Source organism: Sphaeramia orbicularis, chromosome 5 (assembly GCF_902148855.1).
Source record: "Sphaeramia orbicularis chromosome 5, fSphaOr1.1, whole genome shotgun sequence".
In the NCBI taxonomy this organism is placed as follows: Eukaryota; Metazoa; Chordata; class Actinopteri; order Kurtiformes; family Apogonidae; genus Sphaeramia; species Sphaeramia orbicularis.
This window is the reverse complement of record NC_043961.1, coordinates 41,513,366-41,533,165: the sequence shown is the minus strand read 5'-3', so window position 1 is coordinate 41,533,165 and position 19,800 is coordinate 41,513,366. Positions and strand designations below refer to the sequence as shown.

Sequence of the window (19,800 nt, the reverse complement as noted above, 5' to 3'; positions counted from 1 at the left end):
GATCTAAAGTATGGCTGCACTTCACCAAATGTGATACAGATTATGCTCGCTGCAATATCTGTGACATGAAGTGTAAGGCAAACAGCGGAAATACCTCAAATCTGAGGAAGCGCCTGGTGAAGCACAAAATTTTTCTCAAAGCGGAAGAGTGCACGATTTTCGATTGCCTCAGAACTTCGGCCACAACGGCTGTATCTGGCACCGTTAGCACGCTTGCATCTTTTCCCGAGTCTTCTGCAGCCAGCAACACAAGAAAAGAAATGACTTGAGCATTTGGGGTTGCCAGCAACAGCGACAATGATGATGCAAGTGAAGCATCATCCTCATCGTCTGCTCCAGGTAAATTAGCCTAGTGTTACAATAGTGATTAGCTTGGCATTTTAACTTGCATAAGTTAGCCTATCACTTATCATTATCATTTTGGGTCCTCGTACTTTGTAAATGTAAATGCTTGTTTTAATTTACAGCTCTGTCATGGTCACCCCCCCGAAGTTAAAGTGAGAGCTGCAACGGTCACTCCCTTTACAAAAGCCAAGGAGTCAGCCTTTTCCCGTCAGAGGGCAGATGAGTGTCACAGGGCTGTGAATGTGGAGCGGGCTCGACTCTTGCCAGAGAAAGTTGATATGTTGGTGTTTTTGAAAAAGAACTGCAGATAAATAGTTTTTTTATTTTGAAAATATTTTTTGAAACAACTGCGATGTTATAGTACACAGTTGAATGTTGTTTTTTATATGTCTGTTCAAGGCAATATATTGAGAAATAAATGTTAAATTAAAAAAAAAAAAAATTGAGATCTTATCATTAAACAAATTCACATTTATTACCATATTAAAAACACACAAAAGTACAGAAAATTGGTACCGATGAGCACTGGTACCGATTCCCAGGTACAGGGAATCAGTAAAGTATTGGTTCAAATGTGAAAGGTACCCATCCCTAGTCATGGCCAGCCCAATCTACCGACCTGAACCCACTTTGAAAACTTCTTTAATATAATCAAGAGGGAGATGGATGGTCACAAGCCATCGAACAGTGCTGTGCTTCTTGAATTTCTATGCCAGGAGCTGCATAAAGTCCTCCAACAGCAATGGTGGAGAGCCAAGACATGTGAAAGCTGTCATTGAAAATCAGGGTTATTCCACCAAATACTGATCTCTGAACTTTTCCCAAGTTACCACATTCATATTGTGTTGCTTAGAAATGAATATGAACTTGTTTTCTCTGCATTATTTGAGGTCTGCATCTTTTTGTTGTTTTGACCATGTGTCATGTTCTGTAAATACATGCTCTAAATCAGCGGTCCCCAACTTTTTTTGTACTATGGACCAGTTTCATGCATGAAAATTTTCCGCAGACTGGGTAGAGGGTTCCAATAACAAAAACTTTGTCAGTTCAGAGCATGTAATCTGAAACACACTGTGTATCAGGCAATTACAATGATTCTACAGTATAATATCAACTCACCCTAATGCAGAATAAGTTGGAACCCTGGACTTGTTTCCCTGCAACTAGACGGTCCCATCTGGGGCTGATGGGAGACACACACTCCAATTGTATTCCGTAGATCCAGACTACTCTGGATTCTTGTCTTGGTAACTGTCATCACAGAAAACCCAGCCTCACAAAGATATATGGTTGGAAACAGAAGAAGGACTTTCAGGGCTTTTGTGGTGACATCCACATATTCTGCTTTGACTTTAATCCAGAATGCAAAAAGGTTTGAAGTTGTCTCAAACATGGATTGATGTACCGGAGCAGTTTTGAGGCGCTAGTGTGTCACCTGTTCTGATGAACCTGTAACTTAGGCAGGAACCATGATATTTCCTTTTAAATGCAGCTTTCTGGTTGCAGGCAGTCTGTGACCCTTCTGTAGCCCTTGTTTCTTCCCGAAAAAGTTCTCCAGTGAATTTTGTTTTTGGCTCATTTCTTTAGCTTGTGTTACTACTGATTCATTAAATGGCACACCAGAGGTAAGAGCGGTTGTGAGGTGAGGGCGGAAATGGTTGCTTTTCAGAATAAAATGTCTGTAAGACTAATGGAAAAAATTGCTTTAATATTAACCAGGGACGTGCACAGGTAGACCTGAGGTGTCCCTCAAGACCTGCCCCGCTGGCCTCGGTGCCCTTCTGGTGATGTTTTTTTTTTTTTTTTTTTTAATTATTTATTTTTTTCCTTATTCAAAGAAGACAATAGAGTCCGCATGGACATGATATTATAATCATATTTTAATATTCAGTTAAATCCAAATAATTCCCAGTGCCTCCTGTCCTTCCCCCAGTCCTCCTCCTGTCTCTGCCTCTTATCTCCTGCTCTGCATGTGTTCCACTCATGCTACTCAGTAGCTCTGCTGTTGCTGATCACACATCGCATGGCCTCGACTTTTTGCAAGAGACAGACTGGTAAGAATAGCGGTGCCTTTGACTTACAACTGTTTATTTATTTATTTCTTTTTTTCTTTTTTTTTTTTTTGGGCTCAGCTGGCTGACAGGCAGCTGTCTGTACCGATAAGGCAGCAGCCAGCACCAGCTGTACTTAAAACTGTTTAAGCAAATCTTTGTCCCGTTCCCCACAAGTTTGGCTGGTTAGTGTAGCCAGTAGCCCAATACTAGCATGTGTCGGCTGATTAGCTGTCACAAGCGGAGAGGTCACAGAGGTCACTGCCCACGGCCCGGTGATGCTAATTCAGTGCATTTGATAATGTGAGGAGAGATGGAGGGGCGAACCAGCAAATCGACGAAAATCCTCTAGTACTTATTTGCGTGAAAAGTTGTGAGTACCCGGTATATTTCCAGAGTCTCAAATCTATAATAGCCTATGAATCCAAACTGTGTCTAAAAGTGTGTGTTGTTGTGGTGTCAGGCTGAACAGAGGCAGTGTAGTTTGTAGTTTCTGGGGAGTCGACCAGAGGAGCAGATCAGAGGTGAGCACCCAGACGATAGGCTTCATGTTACATTCGCATTGATTGGAGTATTACACACAATATTAAAGTTAAATCAAATCCCCTTTTTTGGAAATTCTTGGGATATGAAGTTTCAGATTATTAAATTATTGTCAAAGTCGTTGTTTGTCATTATAATAAGTTACACAAGCATGAAAAAAAAATCTGTATGTCTACAACACAGGTGTCCAACATGTGGCCTGGGGGCCTGGCCCACCAAAAGGTCCAATCCAACCCCCGGGATGAATTTGTGAAATGCAAAAATTACACTGAAGATATTAACAATCAAGGGTGTTCAAATCATTTTAGGTCATTTCAGTCTAAAGTGGATCAGACCAGTAAAATACTATCATAATAACCTATAAATAATTAAAACTGTAAATTTGTCTCTTTGTTTTAGCGTAAAAAAGTAAAATTACACAAAAATGTTTACATTTACAACAAGTGTTTTATAAAAAATGTGAATATCTGAAATGTCTTAAGAGAAGTATGTGGAATTTTAATAATATTCTCCCTGTTAATTAATGTTTTGTGTATTTGTAGATCCACTGTGATCTCTAAGTTGTGATTCACTTGCATAAATGATAAACTGAGGTGTAATATTGCTAACATTGCACTTATTTTACTAACAAATTTTCAGGTTGTTCATATTTGTTCATGTTATGTTCAAGTACAATTTGTAGATGTAAACATTTTCATTACAGAATTTCCTTTTTCACTCAAAAGTTCTTATCCTATTATTTATATTATTTTACTGGTTTGGCCCACTTTAGATCATAATAAGCGTATGTGGCCCCTGAACTAAAATGAGTTTGACACCCCTGGTCTACAATGTTCATTGTAGTGCGCAATTTGATGTTTCTTATTCATCAATTGTAGCAAAATTCCAAGAAAGGAAAGAGTAAAGAAACAGAGGGACAGAGACTTGCAGCAGGCAGCCCAGAGAACCAGCTCTGTTCTGTCCTGAATCAAGCCAAATGTCAGTCCTTATGCACAGTTATGTCAGTGCGCAGTCCTAGATTGGTTATTTGATATTGGTTTGTTCAGGTTGATAGAGGTTGTTCAGTAAATTAGTGATTGTCATGGTTATGTGACTCAATTTTGGCTTTGTAGATTTTTACACGGTTGGGTGGTTCATAATCCTCCTCTAGTCATTTTTTTTGCTCCTGGACTCTTAAGGCCTAATGCTCATTGTACTTTACAAGTAGAATGTTTTTTGTTTGTTTTTTTCTAGTTATTTGGTGTGAAAAGGGTAAGGGCATTGCAGTAGCAGTACATTGTTTTGTAGAACGCTAACATATGTGTAATACTGAATAAACAGTGATGGTGAGTTATTGCGGACCAATATTTATGAAAACGCTGCAGATCAGGATTGTCGGACTCGGGAGAGGGGTGCCCTTTTTCGTTGGCTGAGGACCTGCCCCTCTAAATGTCTGTGCACGCCACTGATACGATTTTTTTTTCTTTGCGACCCAGAACCAAATGATCCACGGACCAATACCGGTCCGGGGACTGGGGGTTGGGGACCACTGCTCTAAATGACAATATTTTTATTTGGAATTTGGGAGAAATGTTGTTGGTAGTTTAGAGAATAAAGCAAAACTGTTCATTTTACTCAAACACAAACCTATAAATGGTAAAATCAGAGAAACAGATAATTTTGCAGTGGTCTTTTTTTTTTTTTTTTTTTTTTTTTTTACAGAGTTGTATATTCTCATTCTAACACAGACACACATACACACACGCTCATATATATATATATATATATATGTATATATTGTCACTCTCACACACATTTATTTTTCTCCTACAGTACTTGACTTGAGAATATATGTATATGAGAGGAAAATGTATGTGTGTGAGAGAGTAAGAATGAACTATGTTTTGTACAGCCCCTCATACTATACTCCATGTATTTCAGTGGATTTGTGCTCTTGATGATTCTATTGGTTGTAATGGTGTTTACTTGTTTATGAACTCAGTTTATGGATGATGCCCAGATCCTTGCTAGCTAGTGCAGATGTTAGCATACTCACTAGCAGTCACAGTTGTTTGTGTCACGTAGGTGTATGTTTGTTTCATTTACTAGATCGCCCTTGGTCTGCCTCAGAAGTGTGTTTTTACTACCAGCCACTGAATTTTGTCAGTTGAATCTAGTTTTTGTCAGATGTTTGTAGTTCATTATATGACCTATGTCTAGAAGAATTACCTTCATTAAAAACAAATGCACATGGTCAGAGGGGAGGGTTAGGGGTGGGTTTTACCACACTGAATATAGACTTTCAAACTGTAGGGGGAGCTCCAAAATGATACAAAAACTGTGAAGAACCAAAACTGTCAAACCTTGCATAGTTCCTCTTTACCTCTAAGCCAAAGGTGGCCAGGAGCTCCTCTGGTCTGAAAACTACTAAAAACCAAACCTGTAACAGACCCACCACTCTTTGCACAGAAGTTGAGCTTGTAGAGATCAGGGTTGAAAGACTCCATTAGTTCAACAGCCACAGTGAATTTCTGGCCTCGCCTTACGATCAGCTCCGTTTCTGAAATCTCTAAGGTGCGATGTTCATCGTTGTTGGTCTTGACCTTTAGCTCCTCACTCTTAAAGTCTGCACGTTAAAAAAAATCACAATGAGACACAGAATCTTTGTACAGCAAACTATATCTACATTTATGGCAAATATGTGACACATTTCTTTACTTCTACCACTCAATACCAACACATTATTATCATCAGCAGTCCTTGTTTTTTTCATCAACATGTAGATAATGTAGATGTTGTTAGGTAGGAGTTAGCTGACGTTTTTTCTAGCTATGAAACATTCCAGGTGGTTCAGTCAACCTCTGTCTTCTGTTTGAATTAGACTGAGACAAGCTGCTGTTGTGTTGTGTGTGTGTTAATAATAAAGCAAAGACAGACAGACATCCAGCCTCACCATGGATATAAAAGTGATTTAAAAAAAAAAAAAAAAAAAAAGGTAGGTTCAGGTACGAGTGGAAGATCAAATGGTGTGACTTCATTTTCCACAGCAACCAAATATTCTATTAGTTATTATTATCTATTATAAGTTGGATAAATGTGTCAGTTTATATGTCTTATTAGATAGAAAACATATTGTTTGGTTATTTGCTTTTTGGTTAACAGTACAAAGAGAGAGGGGGGCAGAGAGAGGGCTTTATTTATTAATAATTTATTGTTTTTAGTGTTGTTGTAGTGCTTCGAGCGTATGGGGTCTGGGGCACTCTGTTAAGTGCAGTCCGGTCCTTGTATGACCGAAGCAGGAGCTTGGTTCGCATTGCCGGCAGTAAGTCAGACCTGTTCCAGGTGCATGTTGGACTCCGGCAGGGCTGCCCTTTGTCACCGGTTCTGTTCATAATTTTTATGGACAGAATTTCTAGGCGCAGCCAGGGGCTGGAGGGGTCCAGTTTGGGGACCACAGGATTTCATCTCTGCTTTTTGCGGATGATGTTGTCCTGTTGGCCTCATCGAGCCTCGACCTCCAGCATGCCCTGGGGCGGTTTGCAGCCAAGTGTGAAGTAAGCGGGATGAGGATCAGCACCTCCAAATCCGAGGCCATGGTTCTCGACCGGAAAAAGGTGGTCTGCCCTCTCCGGGTAAGTGGGGAGCCCCTGCCCCAAGTGGAGGAGTTTAAGTATCTTGGGGTCTTGTTCATGAGTGAGGGAAGGATGGAGCGTGAGATTGACAGACGGATCGGTGCAGCGTCTGCAGTGATGTGGTCGCTGTACCGGTCTGTCGTGGTGAAGAAGGAGCTGAGCCAAGAGGCGAAGCTCTCGATTTACTGGTCAATCTACGTTCCCACCCTCACCTATGGTCATGAGCTTTGGGTCATGACCGAAAGGACAAGATCCCGGATACAAGCGGTCGAAATGAGCTTCCTTCATAAGGTGGCTGGGCGCACCCTTAGAGATAGGGTGAGGAGCTCAGTCACCAGGGAGGAGCTTGGAGTAGAACCGCTGCTCCTCCACATCGAGAGGGGCCAGCTGAGGTGGCTCGGGCATCTGTTTCGGATGCCTCCTGGACGCCTCCCTGGGGAGGTGTTCCGGGCATGTCCCGCTGGGAGGAGGCCTCGGGGAAGACCCAGGACACGCTGGAGGGACTATGCCTCTCGGCTGGCCTGGGAACGCCTCGGGGTCCCCCTGGAAGAGCTGGAGGAGGTGTCTGGGGAGAGGGAAGTCTGGGCATCCCTGCTTAGACTGTTACCCCTGTGACCCGGCCCCGGATAAAGCAGAAGATAATGGATGGATGGATGGTGTTTTCTCATACTTATGTCATTTTTCATCTAGTTGAATACAATATATTTGTGTATGATTGTCAGTGAAAAGGGAGGGATGAAAGAAAGGAAGGAGAGGAAATAGTGCAAGATCAGGAAGAAGCAGGTAAGAAAAAGGATGGGGAATAATGGCAAAACAGTAACTGTTAAGCTGAGAAAGAAAAACATTCCATTCACAATCTAATTTTATATATACATCATGGAAGTTGTGTGTTCTCCCTACATTAAATGCTTTCTAGAAGCACACGTACACTTAACATATATCAGTGGACTTCATTCTAAACAGGAAACAACTTTATTTTTATTTATGTATTTGTATTATATAATGCAGACAAGAAGGAAAAAGGCAGAGACAAACATTGAAAAAGTCAATTTCTGTTGTAAATATTGTGTCTTTTCATATTTTCTGTCTATTTTTTATTCTACTTAGCTCTATTCTTATCTTACTTTTGTAAAACTTCTATTCTATTCTATTCTATTCTATTCTATTCTATTCTATTCTATTCTATTCTATTCTATTCTATTCCCAAAATCAAAACACCCATTGGAATTCACCTTAAATGTCCTGAGGACAACGTCCATGCACTGATTATGTTTGCAGAAAAAGTTTTATAAAGATAATGTGTTAGTGCTACTTTTCTCAATACTTCTTTGCTTCTTGACAGCATTGTGGTAGAATGAGAGTGTGCTTCGTACACCAGGATTATTATATGAGGGAAAACTAAACATGATCCAACAGGTTCCCTCTATCATCACTTCCCCCCTGAGGCACAAAGGACCAAACCTTAGAATGAAATGAACACCCAAAACCTCACATACCTGTGGTAAATCCAGTCTGTATCACACTTTCTTTCCCTTCTTTTCTTTAAACTAATGGTGATTTCAAAGTGAGATCACAAGTGTCTGACTTTTTATTTGATCTGAGAGAAAATATGAAGGTGGAAACTGCTGAATTCCTACATTTGTGACGTGGTTTGTCTTTTAGCCATCATCACATAATTTTAACATTTGTCCCAGTTTAACCTCAACATCCGGGAGTCCTTTCATCTGCAGACGCTTCATATTCTTAGATCCAAACAAAAGACATGTTTAATGCCGGGTCACACCTCTGTAAACCAGTAGCAGTTCTAAAGTTACTGTGTTTATTACAGAGTTACTTATAATAGAAAGGAGGACACCTTTGGAATTAATGGAATATGACAGAGAAACACATGTGAAACCAGAACACCATAAAAGGATGGAGTTTAGAAAATAAGACAGAATATGGCCGTACTTTATACACAGAAAATAGAGCTTCCTGATTAGACCTAACCATTATTTTTCTAATCAATTAATCTAATTATTAATCAGTAATTTTCTTCAATTTGATTCAGTTAAACAAGTATTTAAATAGATGAAAAAAATATATAAACGTGAAGTAGACAAATGTGAAAATGACAAACAACTGAAACAACAACCACAAGAAGTATAAAAGTAAAAGGATATATAAAAATATCTTTATAGAAATAACAACAACAGTATAAAAAAATTATGCAAACATATCTGTGTCAAAATAACATCAACAATAACAACAGTATAAAAGTATATAAAAATATCTATATAGAAATAACAACAACAATAACAACTGTGTAAAAGTATACAGTGTTATTCAAAAAGAATTAACCGATTTCATGACGTATTGCTTCAGTTCTCAAGCATTGTCATGGATTGAGTCAGTGACCATTTGAAAGAGGACTTTTCTTAGTTCTGAACGGCCGCCTCGATGACCTTAAACATCGAATAACAACAGTGATCAGCTCAGTGGATTGTGATATGCTGATACGCGTCAATTCTCTTATCGCATTGTTGTTGCCCATGCTGCAGGTGGTGGCCACATTAGAACACTTGTAAGACAGGAAATAAAAGGTGATTGTGTGTTGAATACTTGTGACTTGGCTGGAGTTTTCTATTGCTTTTCCTTATTAAAATATTGCATAATGAAATCGGTTCATTCTTTTTGAATAACCCTGTATATAAAAATATCTATAGGTATAAACAACACCAATCCAGTCCAATGATATCTATAAACATTATGTCAGTGCAGTCTTCCACATGTTTGGATCCAATTTACTATCTCAGACCAACTGAACATGGAACTAACATAGAACTGTGTGTTGATCCTGGTGTCATCTGCGTCACAATAAGCGTCCATGTCAAACGCAACAGTGGAACCAATGTTTATCAGCCGAGACATTAAGGAAACAAAGCTTTGATTCAGAGAAATTGGAATTAAATAATGTTTTTTAATCGATTCAAGTGGATTAATTGTTTCAGCCCTAATCCTAGCACTGTGTTAATAATAATACCTTGTAACATGTGTGTAAAGAATGAACATTTCTCTCATTAAATGTTTGATTTTCATTTGCCTCTAAATGTTTGTTTATGTGTGTCTTTGAATGACATGTACTGTATGTAAGCCCCACCTCCTCAGCTCAGTGGTTTTAACAGATGTGACAGATGACGTGCCTCTCAGAACACGGCAGTGAAATTCTTTCTTTCTTTCTTTCTTTCTTTCTTTCTTTCTTTCTTTCTTTCTTTCTTTCTTTCTTTCTGTCTGTCTGTCTGTCTTTCTTTCTTTCTTTCTTTCTTTCTTTCTTTCTTTCTGTCTGTCTGTCTGTCTGTCTGTCTGTCTGTCTGTCTGTCTGTCTGCTAGACTCTATCCCCCATGGATGAAGGTGGGGTTCATCCTGGATGTGTCACCAGTTCACCACAGGTTTCACACATACAGATGAACAACCAAACACTGTCACATTCACATGTAACAGATGATTTAGACCAGACGTGTCAAACATAGATCAGAACTGGCCCACCAAAGGGTCCAGTCCAGCCCACAGGATGAATGTGTGAAATACAAAAATTACACTGAAGACATGAACAATCAGTGATGTTAAAATCATTTTAGGTCAGGTTCCACATTCAGACCAATATGATCTAAAGCGGATCAGACCAGTAAAATGATATCATAATAAACTATAAATAATGACAAATACAGATTATTCTCTTTGTTTAGTGTAAATTACATGAAATGTTTAAATTAAGAAACTATCCTTTAAAGTAAAGTGTGAATAATCTGACCAAATATGAACAATGAAATGTTGTATTGCAAATCATGTAATCAATGTAATTCTACCAATCTTCTGTCTGTTATTAAATGTTTTGTATATTTGTAGATCCACTGTGATCTGTAAGTTATAATATTCATGTAGAAATGATAAACTGAGACAGAATATTAGTACAATTACAGTTATCTTTGTTAATAAATTTGAGGTTGTTGATGTTATTCACATTTTTAAAGGACAGTTTGTAAATGTAAACATTTTCATGATGTAATTTTAACTTTTTTCACTGTTATTATTTTACTGGTCAGATCATATTGGACTGAATGTGGAACCTGAACTAACATGAGTTTGATTTAGATTGACCTGTGAATGCATGTCTCTGTGGATCTCCATGTCCTCTGGCTTCCTCCCAACATCCAGAGACAGGACAGCCCTGAGGTGAGGCAGCAGTTGAACCACTCTAACAGGTGTTCTCTAAGTAACTACTACTGCTTCAGTCAGCTGCATTTAGGAGACCAGTAAGATCGCACCAACTTCAGAACCACTAATCCTGTCAATCCATGTAAATAAGTGGTGTAAAACACAGTTTGTCGTCTTTTGTAGTCATCAGATATGACCCATTTGGACGTTCAGAGGCTCCATAGTGAACGTAGGAACACTGTCATCTTCTACAACATTGATTCACCAGTAAAACCCATGGAGTTGGATCAATGACAGTGGATGGACACACTGGGTTTTCTGTTTAGTTAATGAGAGATTTGACTGAAAAAGTAACTTTTTCTTCATTTTTTTCTGTTTTGATATAATAACAGTTGAATTTGAAGCAACACAGTGGTGCAGTGGTTAGCACTCGTGCCTCACAGCAAGAAGGTCCTGGATTCGATTCCAACACCAGTCGATAGGGGTGGGACCTTTCTGTGTGGAGTTTGCATGTTCTCCCCGTGTCTGCGTGGGTTCTCTCTGGGTACTCCGGCTTCCTCCCACCATCCAAAGACATGCACTGATAGGTTAATTGGTTAATCTAAATTGTCCATAGGTGTGAATGTGAGAGTGATTGTTTGTCTCTATATGTCAGCCCTGCAATGAACTGGCGAAATGTCCAGGGTGTACCCCGCCTTTGCCCGTAAGTGGCTGGGATAGGCTCCAAGTGACCCCCATGACCCTAGTGAGGATAAAGTGGGTTCAGAAAATAAATGAATGAATGAATGAATGAATAAATGAATGAATGAATGAATGAATTTGAAGCTTTGGGGTGCCTCAGGGCTCTATTCTGGATCCTGTTTTCTATGTATGTGCTGTCTGTGGGTTCCATATTATACATCATACTAGCGTGTTGACCCATGGGGAACCACTGGTACTAGATGTGGTAGTTTATATGCTGGAAAGAGCTGACTTTTGGGAAAAGATCTTCCACCTCCTGGACTTCATCATTGTCAATACTGAGGGTGGGATGCGAAAAGGGGGAGTATTTTTAAATCCACATCCCAACCCTGAGGGGCAACATCCTGGTCCCCTAGCACAGATATTTGTTGTATATTCATGCATGCTGTACTGCATATGTCCACCAGTTACAGCCAAAGCATTACATTACCCCATTGTTCTAATGCTGTGTTTCCACTACGTGGTACCAACTGGACTTGACTTGGCCTTTTTGCGTTTCCATTATGTAAAAGAACCTGGAATCTGGTACCTGGTACTAGTTTCTTGGTATCTGCTTGGCCAAGGTTTGGCTCTGTTACTACCTCCAGAGGTGTTACAAAGTAGTGATAAAGGTGGGACCAAATGATCCCACCATTTCGTTTACAAAGACTTCGTTCTGGAATAAAGGTGAAATATTCCCATAACAGAAGTGTTGTGTAAAAGGGGCTGATGACTTTATCCTCCTGTTGTAAAACTGTGTGTGTAAGAGCTTTGTTCTACTCACAGGAACTTTTAGGCTTCTTTGGCATCTTTTCACCGTCGTCTGTAACAATAGTAAAAAACAGTCAAATTCTGCTGTACCTGATGGTACCACACCCAGCCCCAGTCAACCCAGGTCCTTTAAGGCCATGCCGCTGAAAGCTGAGCTGCTGCTGTATGGATTCAAAGTAACGCTGTGCAGACGCTCATCCTCCTGCCACAGAGCAGGTCCTATTTTCTCATCTTGTGTTTTCTCTGAAGCCTCATTTATATATTTGAACTAGTACTGCCTAGTGACTTTCGATCATTTGTTATAATTTCTGAGGTTTTCTGATCTTAATCCCATGCAAATTGGCCACATCTGTAATTTGTAAAGTAAATTACATTGCAGTCGACCTACACTATTTCCACAGACAGAAGTTCTGTGACTATTGGACCAGAGTGAATACACATCTCTCTGATATCTGGGAAATACACTGAATAAAAGTTTTATAAGTGTTTTAGGTGGAAATTCAGGGGGCTTATGTACAGTATAGTATGGATATTCACTGACAAAGCAAACTGAAATTAAATGTAGTGACATCTCCAGAGATAGTGAGATGGATGATATGATACAGATACAGCACTTTTTCTGTCTTTCAGCAGTTATCATTGAGTGGTGAACTCTTACCCATGCAGTTTCCAAACCCCCACAAGTTCTACTGGTCACAATCTAGACTTTAGTTGAATATTTTATAAACATTTCAGACTCATTGCATTTGTCCCCAATTTTTTTTTTCTTTTTCTTTTTTAAATAGTGTTGCATCAATATAAAAATTTCTCTAAAATTAATAAATAAAATATAGTTTGTTATAGTGAAAACACTTAAAGTCTTGTTCTTGTACCTGTTTGACCCTGAAAGACCCAGTAATTCACATTCGACTGTTTACACCTGGAGAGCTTTGGAATAGTTTACTGACTGACTGTGAGTTAATCCCCATGTTTAGATAGACAGATGAAACTGTTGTGGGTGTGGTTTGTTTGAAATGGTAATGAGTATCTGGCATATGCACATATGTACGTTAGACTTAAGCACAAGCAAATGATGGTTTTGATTTTTCATTTAAACCCACATAATCTCTCATCATTCTAGATGCTAACTCAGGGGTGTCAAACATATGGCCCGTGTACCAAAAACGCCAGTGGGTCCAATGTGGCCCACAGGATGAATTTGTGAAATGCAAAAATTACACTGAAGATATTAACAAGATATTAACGATGGATGTCATAAATCATTTTAGTTCAGGGGTCTATGACAGACAAATATGATCACAGGTGGATCAAACCCTTAACATAGTATCATAATAACCTATAAATAATCCCAACGCCAAATGTTTCTCATTGTTTTAGTGTCAAAAAGTAAAATGACATAAAAATGTTTACATTTACAAACTAACCTTTTATAAAAAGTGTGAAAAACCTGAACAACTACAAACAACATGAAGTGTCTTAAGAGAACTAAATACAATTTTAACAACATTCTGCCTGTTAAGAATATATTATGAATAAATAAAAATATGAGGCATAATACTGTTAAAATTGCACTTATTTATCTTAAGAAATTTCAGGTTGTTCATGGTTGCTCATATTATTCAGATTTTTAAAGGATAGTTTGTAGATGTAAACATTTTGATAATAAATAATAATAAAAAATAATTATGATGCTTTTTTTTTTTTTTTTTTTTTTTATCTGTTATTGTTACAGGTCCAGCCCATTTGAGATCATGTTGGGCTGAATGTGGAACCTGAACTGAAATGAGTTTGACAGCCCTGCTGTAACTATTATCTCGTTTGTGTGCCAAAATTTGGAAGAGCTGGAGAAGATATAAAAAAGGTCTTCAAAACCCCAATAAAAAAAGGTTCTTTACTATATTCAATTGTTGCTCAGTCCGGTTGGGTATTCAAGTCTGTACTTCTTGCATCCTTTTTTGACCCAGTTCATGTGTAAGCAGGATATGAAAGCAGACGTGGGTTGTCTCACTAAGATGGTTCACAGCACGAACACAAAAACCACAACACCACTGCCAAAGCAGAAGTCACTTCCTTTATAAATGAAGTGACATTATTTTACATAAATGTAAAATCATAATTTAAAAAAAGAACAACACAGACAACACCATCAGGCTTCTGTTTTGTCTGTTTAATTTTTTTCATGTAATAGCTTTGGGTTTTTATATTAATGTGTTAATGTTATCATGAATCTAACTGTTTTACAGGCGCTGCTCTTTCATGTAATTGCATGATTTCTTCAGTCCACCTGTTCTTTCCCTCTGATTTCAACATTGTAGCTTTAGCTTCGTTAGCTGGCTTCATTACTGCGGTGGCCCAGAGGGGCAATAGCCCAAAAAATTATCCACTATAAGAAAAAAAAAAGGAGATTGTGATTTGTTGTATTTGTGTGTGTGTGTGTGTATATATCTTTATATATATATATATATATATATATATATATATATATATATATGTATGTATGTATATAGGGTGTCCCATAAGTCTCCATATATAGCAATAGGAGACATAATACATATGGTTCTAACATGTATTTCTTTATATTTCTTCTTTATAGTTCTTCAGCAGTGGAGGACACGCATTGAAATGTGTTCCCAACAAAATGGCAGTCATATAGAGCATATTATATAAATAAAAATGGTTTATGTTAAGAAACGTTCCTATGTATGGAGACTTGTGGGACACCCTGTGTGTGTATGTATATATATATATATATATATATATATATATATATATATATATATATATGTATGTGTGTGTGTGTGCTGCTGTGTATTCATGCATGCTGTACTGCATTTATCCAGCAATCACTGCCAAAGTGTTCTTGGTATAGCAACATTCGTAAGGTTATTGTATTCCAAAATTACAAATATCTCCCAAAATATTGGTCCTATCAACTTGCTGTTTTCACTAGTCTCTTCCTGGATCAAAAATATATAATTATGCCAAACTGCAGCAGTCAGCTCTTTCTGGATTTTGTGTGAATCCCCGGACACACACACACACGCACACACACACACACACACACACACACACACACACACACACACACACACACACACACACACACACAGAGGCCACTTGGCTTTTATAATATTGATAAAAAAACATAATTGTTGTTTATTATCATTTACTACTACTACTACTTATTATTACTACTCTGTTATTAGTAATGGTACTTTCCAATGTGCAATGGTCTGTTTTTTCACTACTGTTTTTTTTTTTTAATGGTTATTGTATTATTATTTTCTTATAATATTTCAAATCTAATTGTGGCGTCCATGTTCACTGGATCAATGAGGGTTTATAGGACAAAATAAATTCATTACAGACAGACTGTGTTTGATGATGTTCTGTGTTGTAGAATCTGTGTATAAAAGCTGTGTTCTACTTACTGGACTCCTCAGGTTCCTCTGCCATTATTCGTGGTTTCTCTGTAACAACAGCAGAAAACTCAGATTAGCCCTAAAGCACTTTAATGTGTCGGACAAACTCAGAAGGTTAAGAGGTGGAGGTGAAGGTGGAGGCGAAGTTAAAGGTGAAGGTGGAGGTAAATCCAGACCAGTTCAGGTCCAGCTTTTGTCTTTAAAGTTCGGCCTGATGAGCTAATGCCATCTGTGTAATGTTGTGTTTAATTTCAGTCACACACAACAACTGGAACACAAGAAAAACCCAGAATGTGTTCATGGCCCATTGAGATGGTGATGGTACCATAGACTGGATCAGACCAGATCCTGGTCCAGGGGAGGGGCCATAAAGTCCACCACATGTGAGCCATGAAAGCATCCTAATCTTAAAGTCCCATTGTCATATGATATGCAAATATGTCAATAATATGTACAGAACAGGTAATATGAATAGAAGGTTGTCTTAGATTTCCTGTTCACTCTGTCATTTAGTTTTTTGTGTTTTGCTTCTGTAAAACACTGCAGTTTCCCCACGGTGGGATCAATAAAATCATAACTTATATGATCTTATGAATTATTTTTGTGGTTAAAATGAACAAATTCACCATAAGCATCAGATTATTGTTATTGAAGACGATCAGTGCCAGTATGTGTTCATTCAGAATGACATGTTTGTGGTTTCATTCACTGAACCAGGAACTGCCTTTGTAGAAACAGGAAAAACAGATCCTAGAGTCCTGATTAGGTGTCAAAGGACGAGGTCGTATGAGGTCGAACTACTACTTAGTGCATCTGTCTGTACTAAATTAATGATTCAACCTTCATGTCCCTCATGAATCCATTTTCCTACAGTGTGTGCAAATGTGGTTTGCATGAGTGGATCCTGAAAGATGAACTGGATGGAGCAGATAAATGCATGTGAGCCACTGGGGTTTGGTGACTGGATCCTGACGTGTTCTGCTGATGTCTGTGTGTGTGTGTCTGGGTTTTACTTACTGGACACTGCAGTCTCCGTCATCGCTGTGAATGTGTCTGGAACAAAAGAAGAAAACAGGAAACCTGTGGCAGGTGGTGGCACACTGACAGAGTTTAGAACCTTTATAAGCACCTGACAAGCCCTGCCCCCTCAGTTTACTGATGTCATCTAAGGGGAGGACTGTTAAGGACCGGCCCCCTCAGTTTACTGATGCCATCCAGAGCCATAGAGAGAGAGAGTAGTGACATGCTTTGATGTCGCTGCTGTGGGGAATAACGTGGTTGATGTAAGCCTGAATAGTTCCAAACTTTGAAAAATGTTAAATTTTGCAGTAGGTTTACAAAACAAGCGCAGGACAAATACAACTACTTAAAGGCATCACATGCCATTATGAAACATAAATAAATTACAAATAAAATGAAATAACTGGCAAAGTGGACCCATATTTCTACCCACAGTAAATGACACTAATTAGCATGTGACCTTAGCTGACAAACTTAACCAAACACCACCAGGTTCAGCTAAACAACTAAAATAAAACCCACTGATAACCGCATTTGTACTCACGTTACCTTAACTTAGAAACTCCATAATTTTTAGTTATAGTGGTTAAATCTCAACAGCTAGAGAAGTCAAGCGAGCTAACTATTGGGCTACAGCTGAAAATCAAACAAAATGGTGGTATAATATCTAAATTTACACAAACGCTACCACATACCAAAGGAAACATAATTTACAATGAAAATGTTGACTAATAAAGGAAATACACTTGATAATTTGAAAGATGACAATATCATATTAACTTATGGCTGGAGTTGCTAGATCAGCAGCAATAGAAATGAATGTGTTCAGACACCACCATACTCTGTTGGAACTATTGGTGTCTCCATAACCCGTAAGTAGGTCCATATTTCGTCCGCCATTTTTTTTTACAATGGGAGTCTATGGAAGTGTCGCCACTCTGTCTTCTCTACCACTCTCATCTAAGATGAGCACTGTTAAGACCCTGCCCCCTCTGATTACTGATGTCATGTAAGACACTGTTAACCATTTCCTGGTTGGTACTTTATTCAGATGGAACATAACGCTCAGTTGTTCTGTTAGTGGGAACTGTACAAGGTTTAAAAATCCTTATTGTTTATCAATGTGCAATCTTGATTTGTTTACACGCGCACGCACGCACACACACACACACACACACACACACACACACACAATGACAATCACAAAGCCTAATTAAAAGTAGCCTGAGCACAGCCATTGTATTAATATTTGATTTACTATATTAAAGGGTATTATTTCAGAGGCATAAGGTTTGCTTATCTGGAGTCCTGGGAGAGACAAAAATTACTGTACCCCAATTTTTATAATCTTGTGTTTTTGTACATGCTGGCATCTTCTCTACCATGTGAAAGGGTTTTTTCAAAGGCAAGAGAGGTTGTATAAAAAAAAAAAAAAAAAGAATCGCTTAAAACCAAAAGCTGTTGAGAAACTTATTTCTGAGTAAAAATGAATAAATTCTCCCCTGTCCTGTACATCATTGTCCAAATTACACAAGCATATCCAGTGCCCTTTTCCTAGTTTCACAAGCACTTTCACTGTCTTCTGCCTGCTTAAGCCCATGCCATTTTCCTAAAGTGACAGAAAAACATTATTACACAACTTGCTATGTCATATGATCATATCATTTTGGGAAAATTTACACACAGAATAATTTCAAGAACATTTTATTATACACATATGTGATAATTTATGTAGAGAAATTATTTGCTCATAGATTTTTTGTAATTCATAGTTATGCCCAAGAGCCATTACAGACACAAAAATTCAATGCATCACATACTCTGTGGTTAAGATACAGCTGCCTATGATTATACACCTGGCCAGTAGGTGGTTTTGTGTCCACATGAAGCTCCGAGAAATGAACCCTTTCTCAAACCAATCGGCTCAAGTGGTTTGATGCCCCATGACGCTTCATCTCACTCAGGGGCATGGCTGGAGGGGGTCAAGCTCTGCCCCCCTGTGAAATGCCCTGTCTAGCCTGCCAGAGCTGAACGGAATCCCCCCCCCCCCCAATCCTTGACGGATCAATTACGGATGCTCCCCCAGACAATCATGGATGCCTGCACCCCCAATCCAACAATCACGGACACCCCCACCCCCCACCCCCTTGGGCCGACATTATTTTTCTGCTCCCCCGAAAAGGCAAAATGTCACATGACATTCTGGTACACCGCTGATCTCACCTGTTATTGTGTTCTGCTCACTTCTGTTCTCTATGATTTTAATAGTTTTTCTACATGCACAGACGTAAAAGAACGATATAAATCAGATTAACCTGTATACATGGGTATTAGAAATTAATTTAGAAATTATCTGCCTCAGAGATTAAATGTGCAAAATGTTACATATTTTAATAAGAATAATTAGAAAACAAATGACAAAAGTGCTGGTTACCTCCGCCAAGGAGGTTATGTTTTTGCCAGGGTTTGTTTGTTTGTCTGTCTGTTAGTGTGCAACATAACTCAAAAAGTTATGGACGGATTTGGATGAAATTTTCAGGGTTTGTTGGAAATGGGATAAGGAAGAAATGATTAAATTTTGGTGGTGATCGGGCGTGGGGGGGCCCACGGGGGGGGTGTGTGTGTGTGGGGGGGGGGGGGTGGGCACTGATCGGTAGTGTGCAACATAACTCAAAAAGTTATGGACAGATTTGGATGAAATTTTCAGGGTTTGTTGGAAATGGGATAAGGAAGAAATTATTACATTTTGGTGGTGATCGGGGGGGGGGGGGGCACTGATCAGCCTTGGCGGAGGTCTGTGCTCTCCGAGTGCTTCTAGTTTGCTGATGTTTTTAAGGTATATGATGGTGTTATTACACATATATGTTGGTTTAAGTACATTTTTACCATAGATTTACAAATCTTCCACTAGATAGAACCTGTAAAGTGAATATATTGTAATGTGCAGATGGTGTTTTGAAGTAGATTTGGTATCTCTGAGACAAATATTCCTTTGGAGTAAAACCCATTTTCTCATTAATTCTCGAATTTCACATTTTGACCCAAGACTGTATCTTGAAAACTTCAGCCAACCAGCATTTTTGACTGGATTTTTCTTTATCAGTGACTCACACGTGGTAAAA

At 38.7% G+C, this 19,800-nt stretch overlaps 1 protein-coding gene across 1 annotated transcript in view; it reads right to left on the bottom strand.

The window, feature by feature from the left end:
* LOC115419588 (protein-glutamine gamma-glutamyltransferase E-like) overlaps positions 1-16,761 on the bottom strand; it is a 61,754-nt gene extending 44,993 nt beyond the window's left edge. Inside the window, exons 1-4 of the mRNA XM_030134474.1 lie at positions 16,676-16,761; positions 15,668-15,706; positions 12,250-12,288; positions 5,374-5,544 (exon numbers count right to left, since the gene is read on the bottom strand). Of these exons, the coding sequence (XP_029990334.1) occupies positions 5,374-5,544; positions 12,250-12,288; positions 15,668-15,706; positions 16,676-16,697 (271 nt within the window). The 5' untranslated portion in view covers positions 16,698-16,761. The remainder of the gene's footprint in view (positions 1-5,373; positions 5,545-12,249; positions 12,289-15,667; positions 15,707-16,675) is intronic.
* Between the last annotated feature and the right edge of the window lie 3,039 nt (positions 16,762-19,800).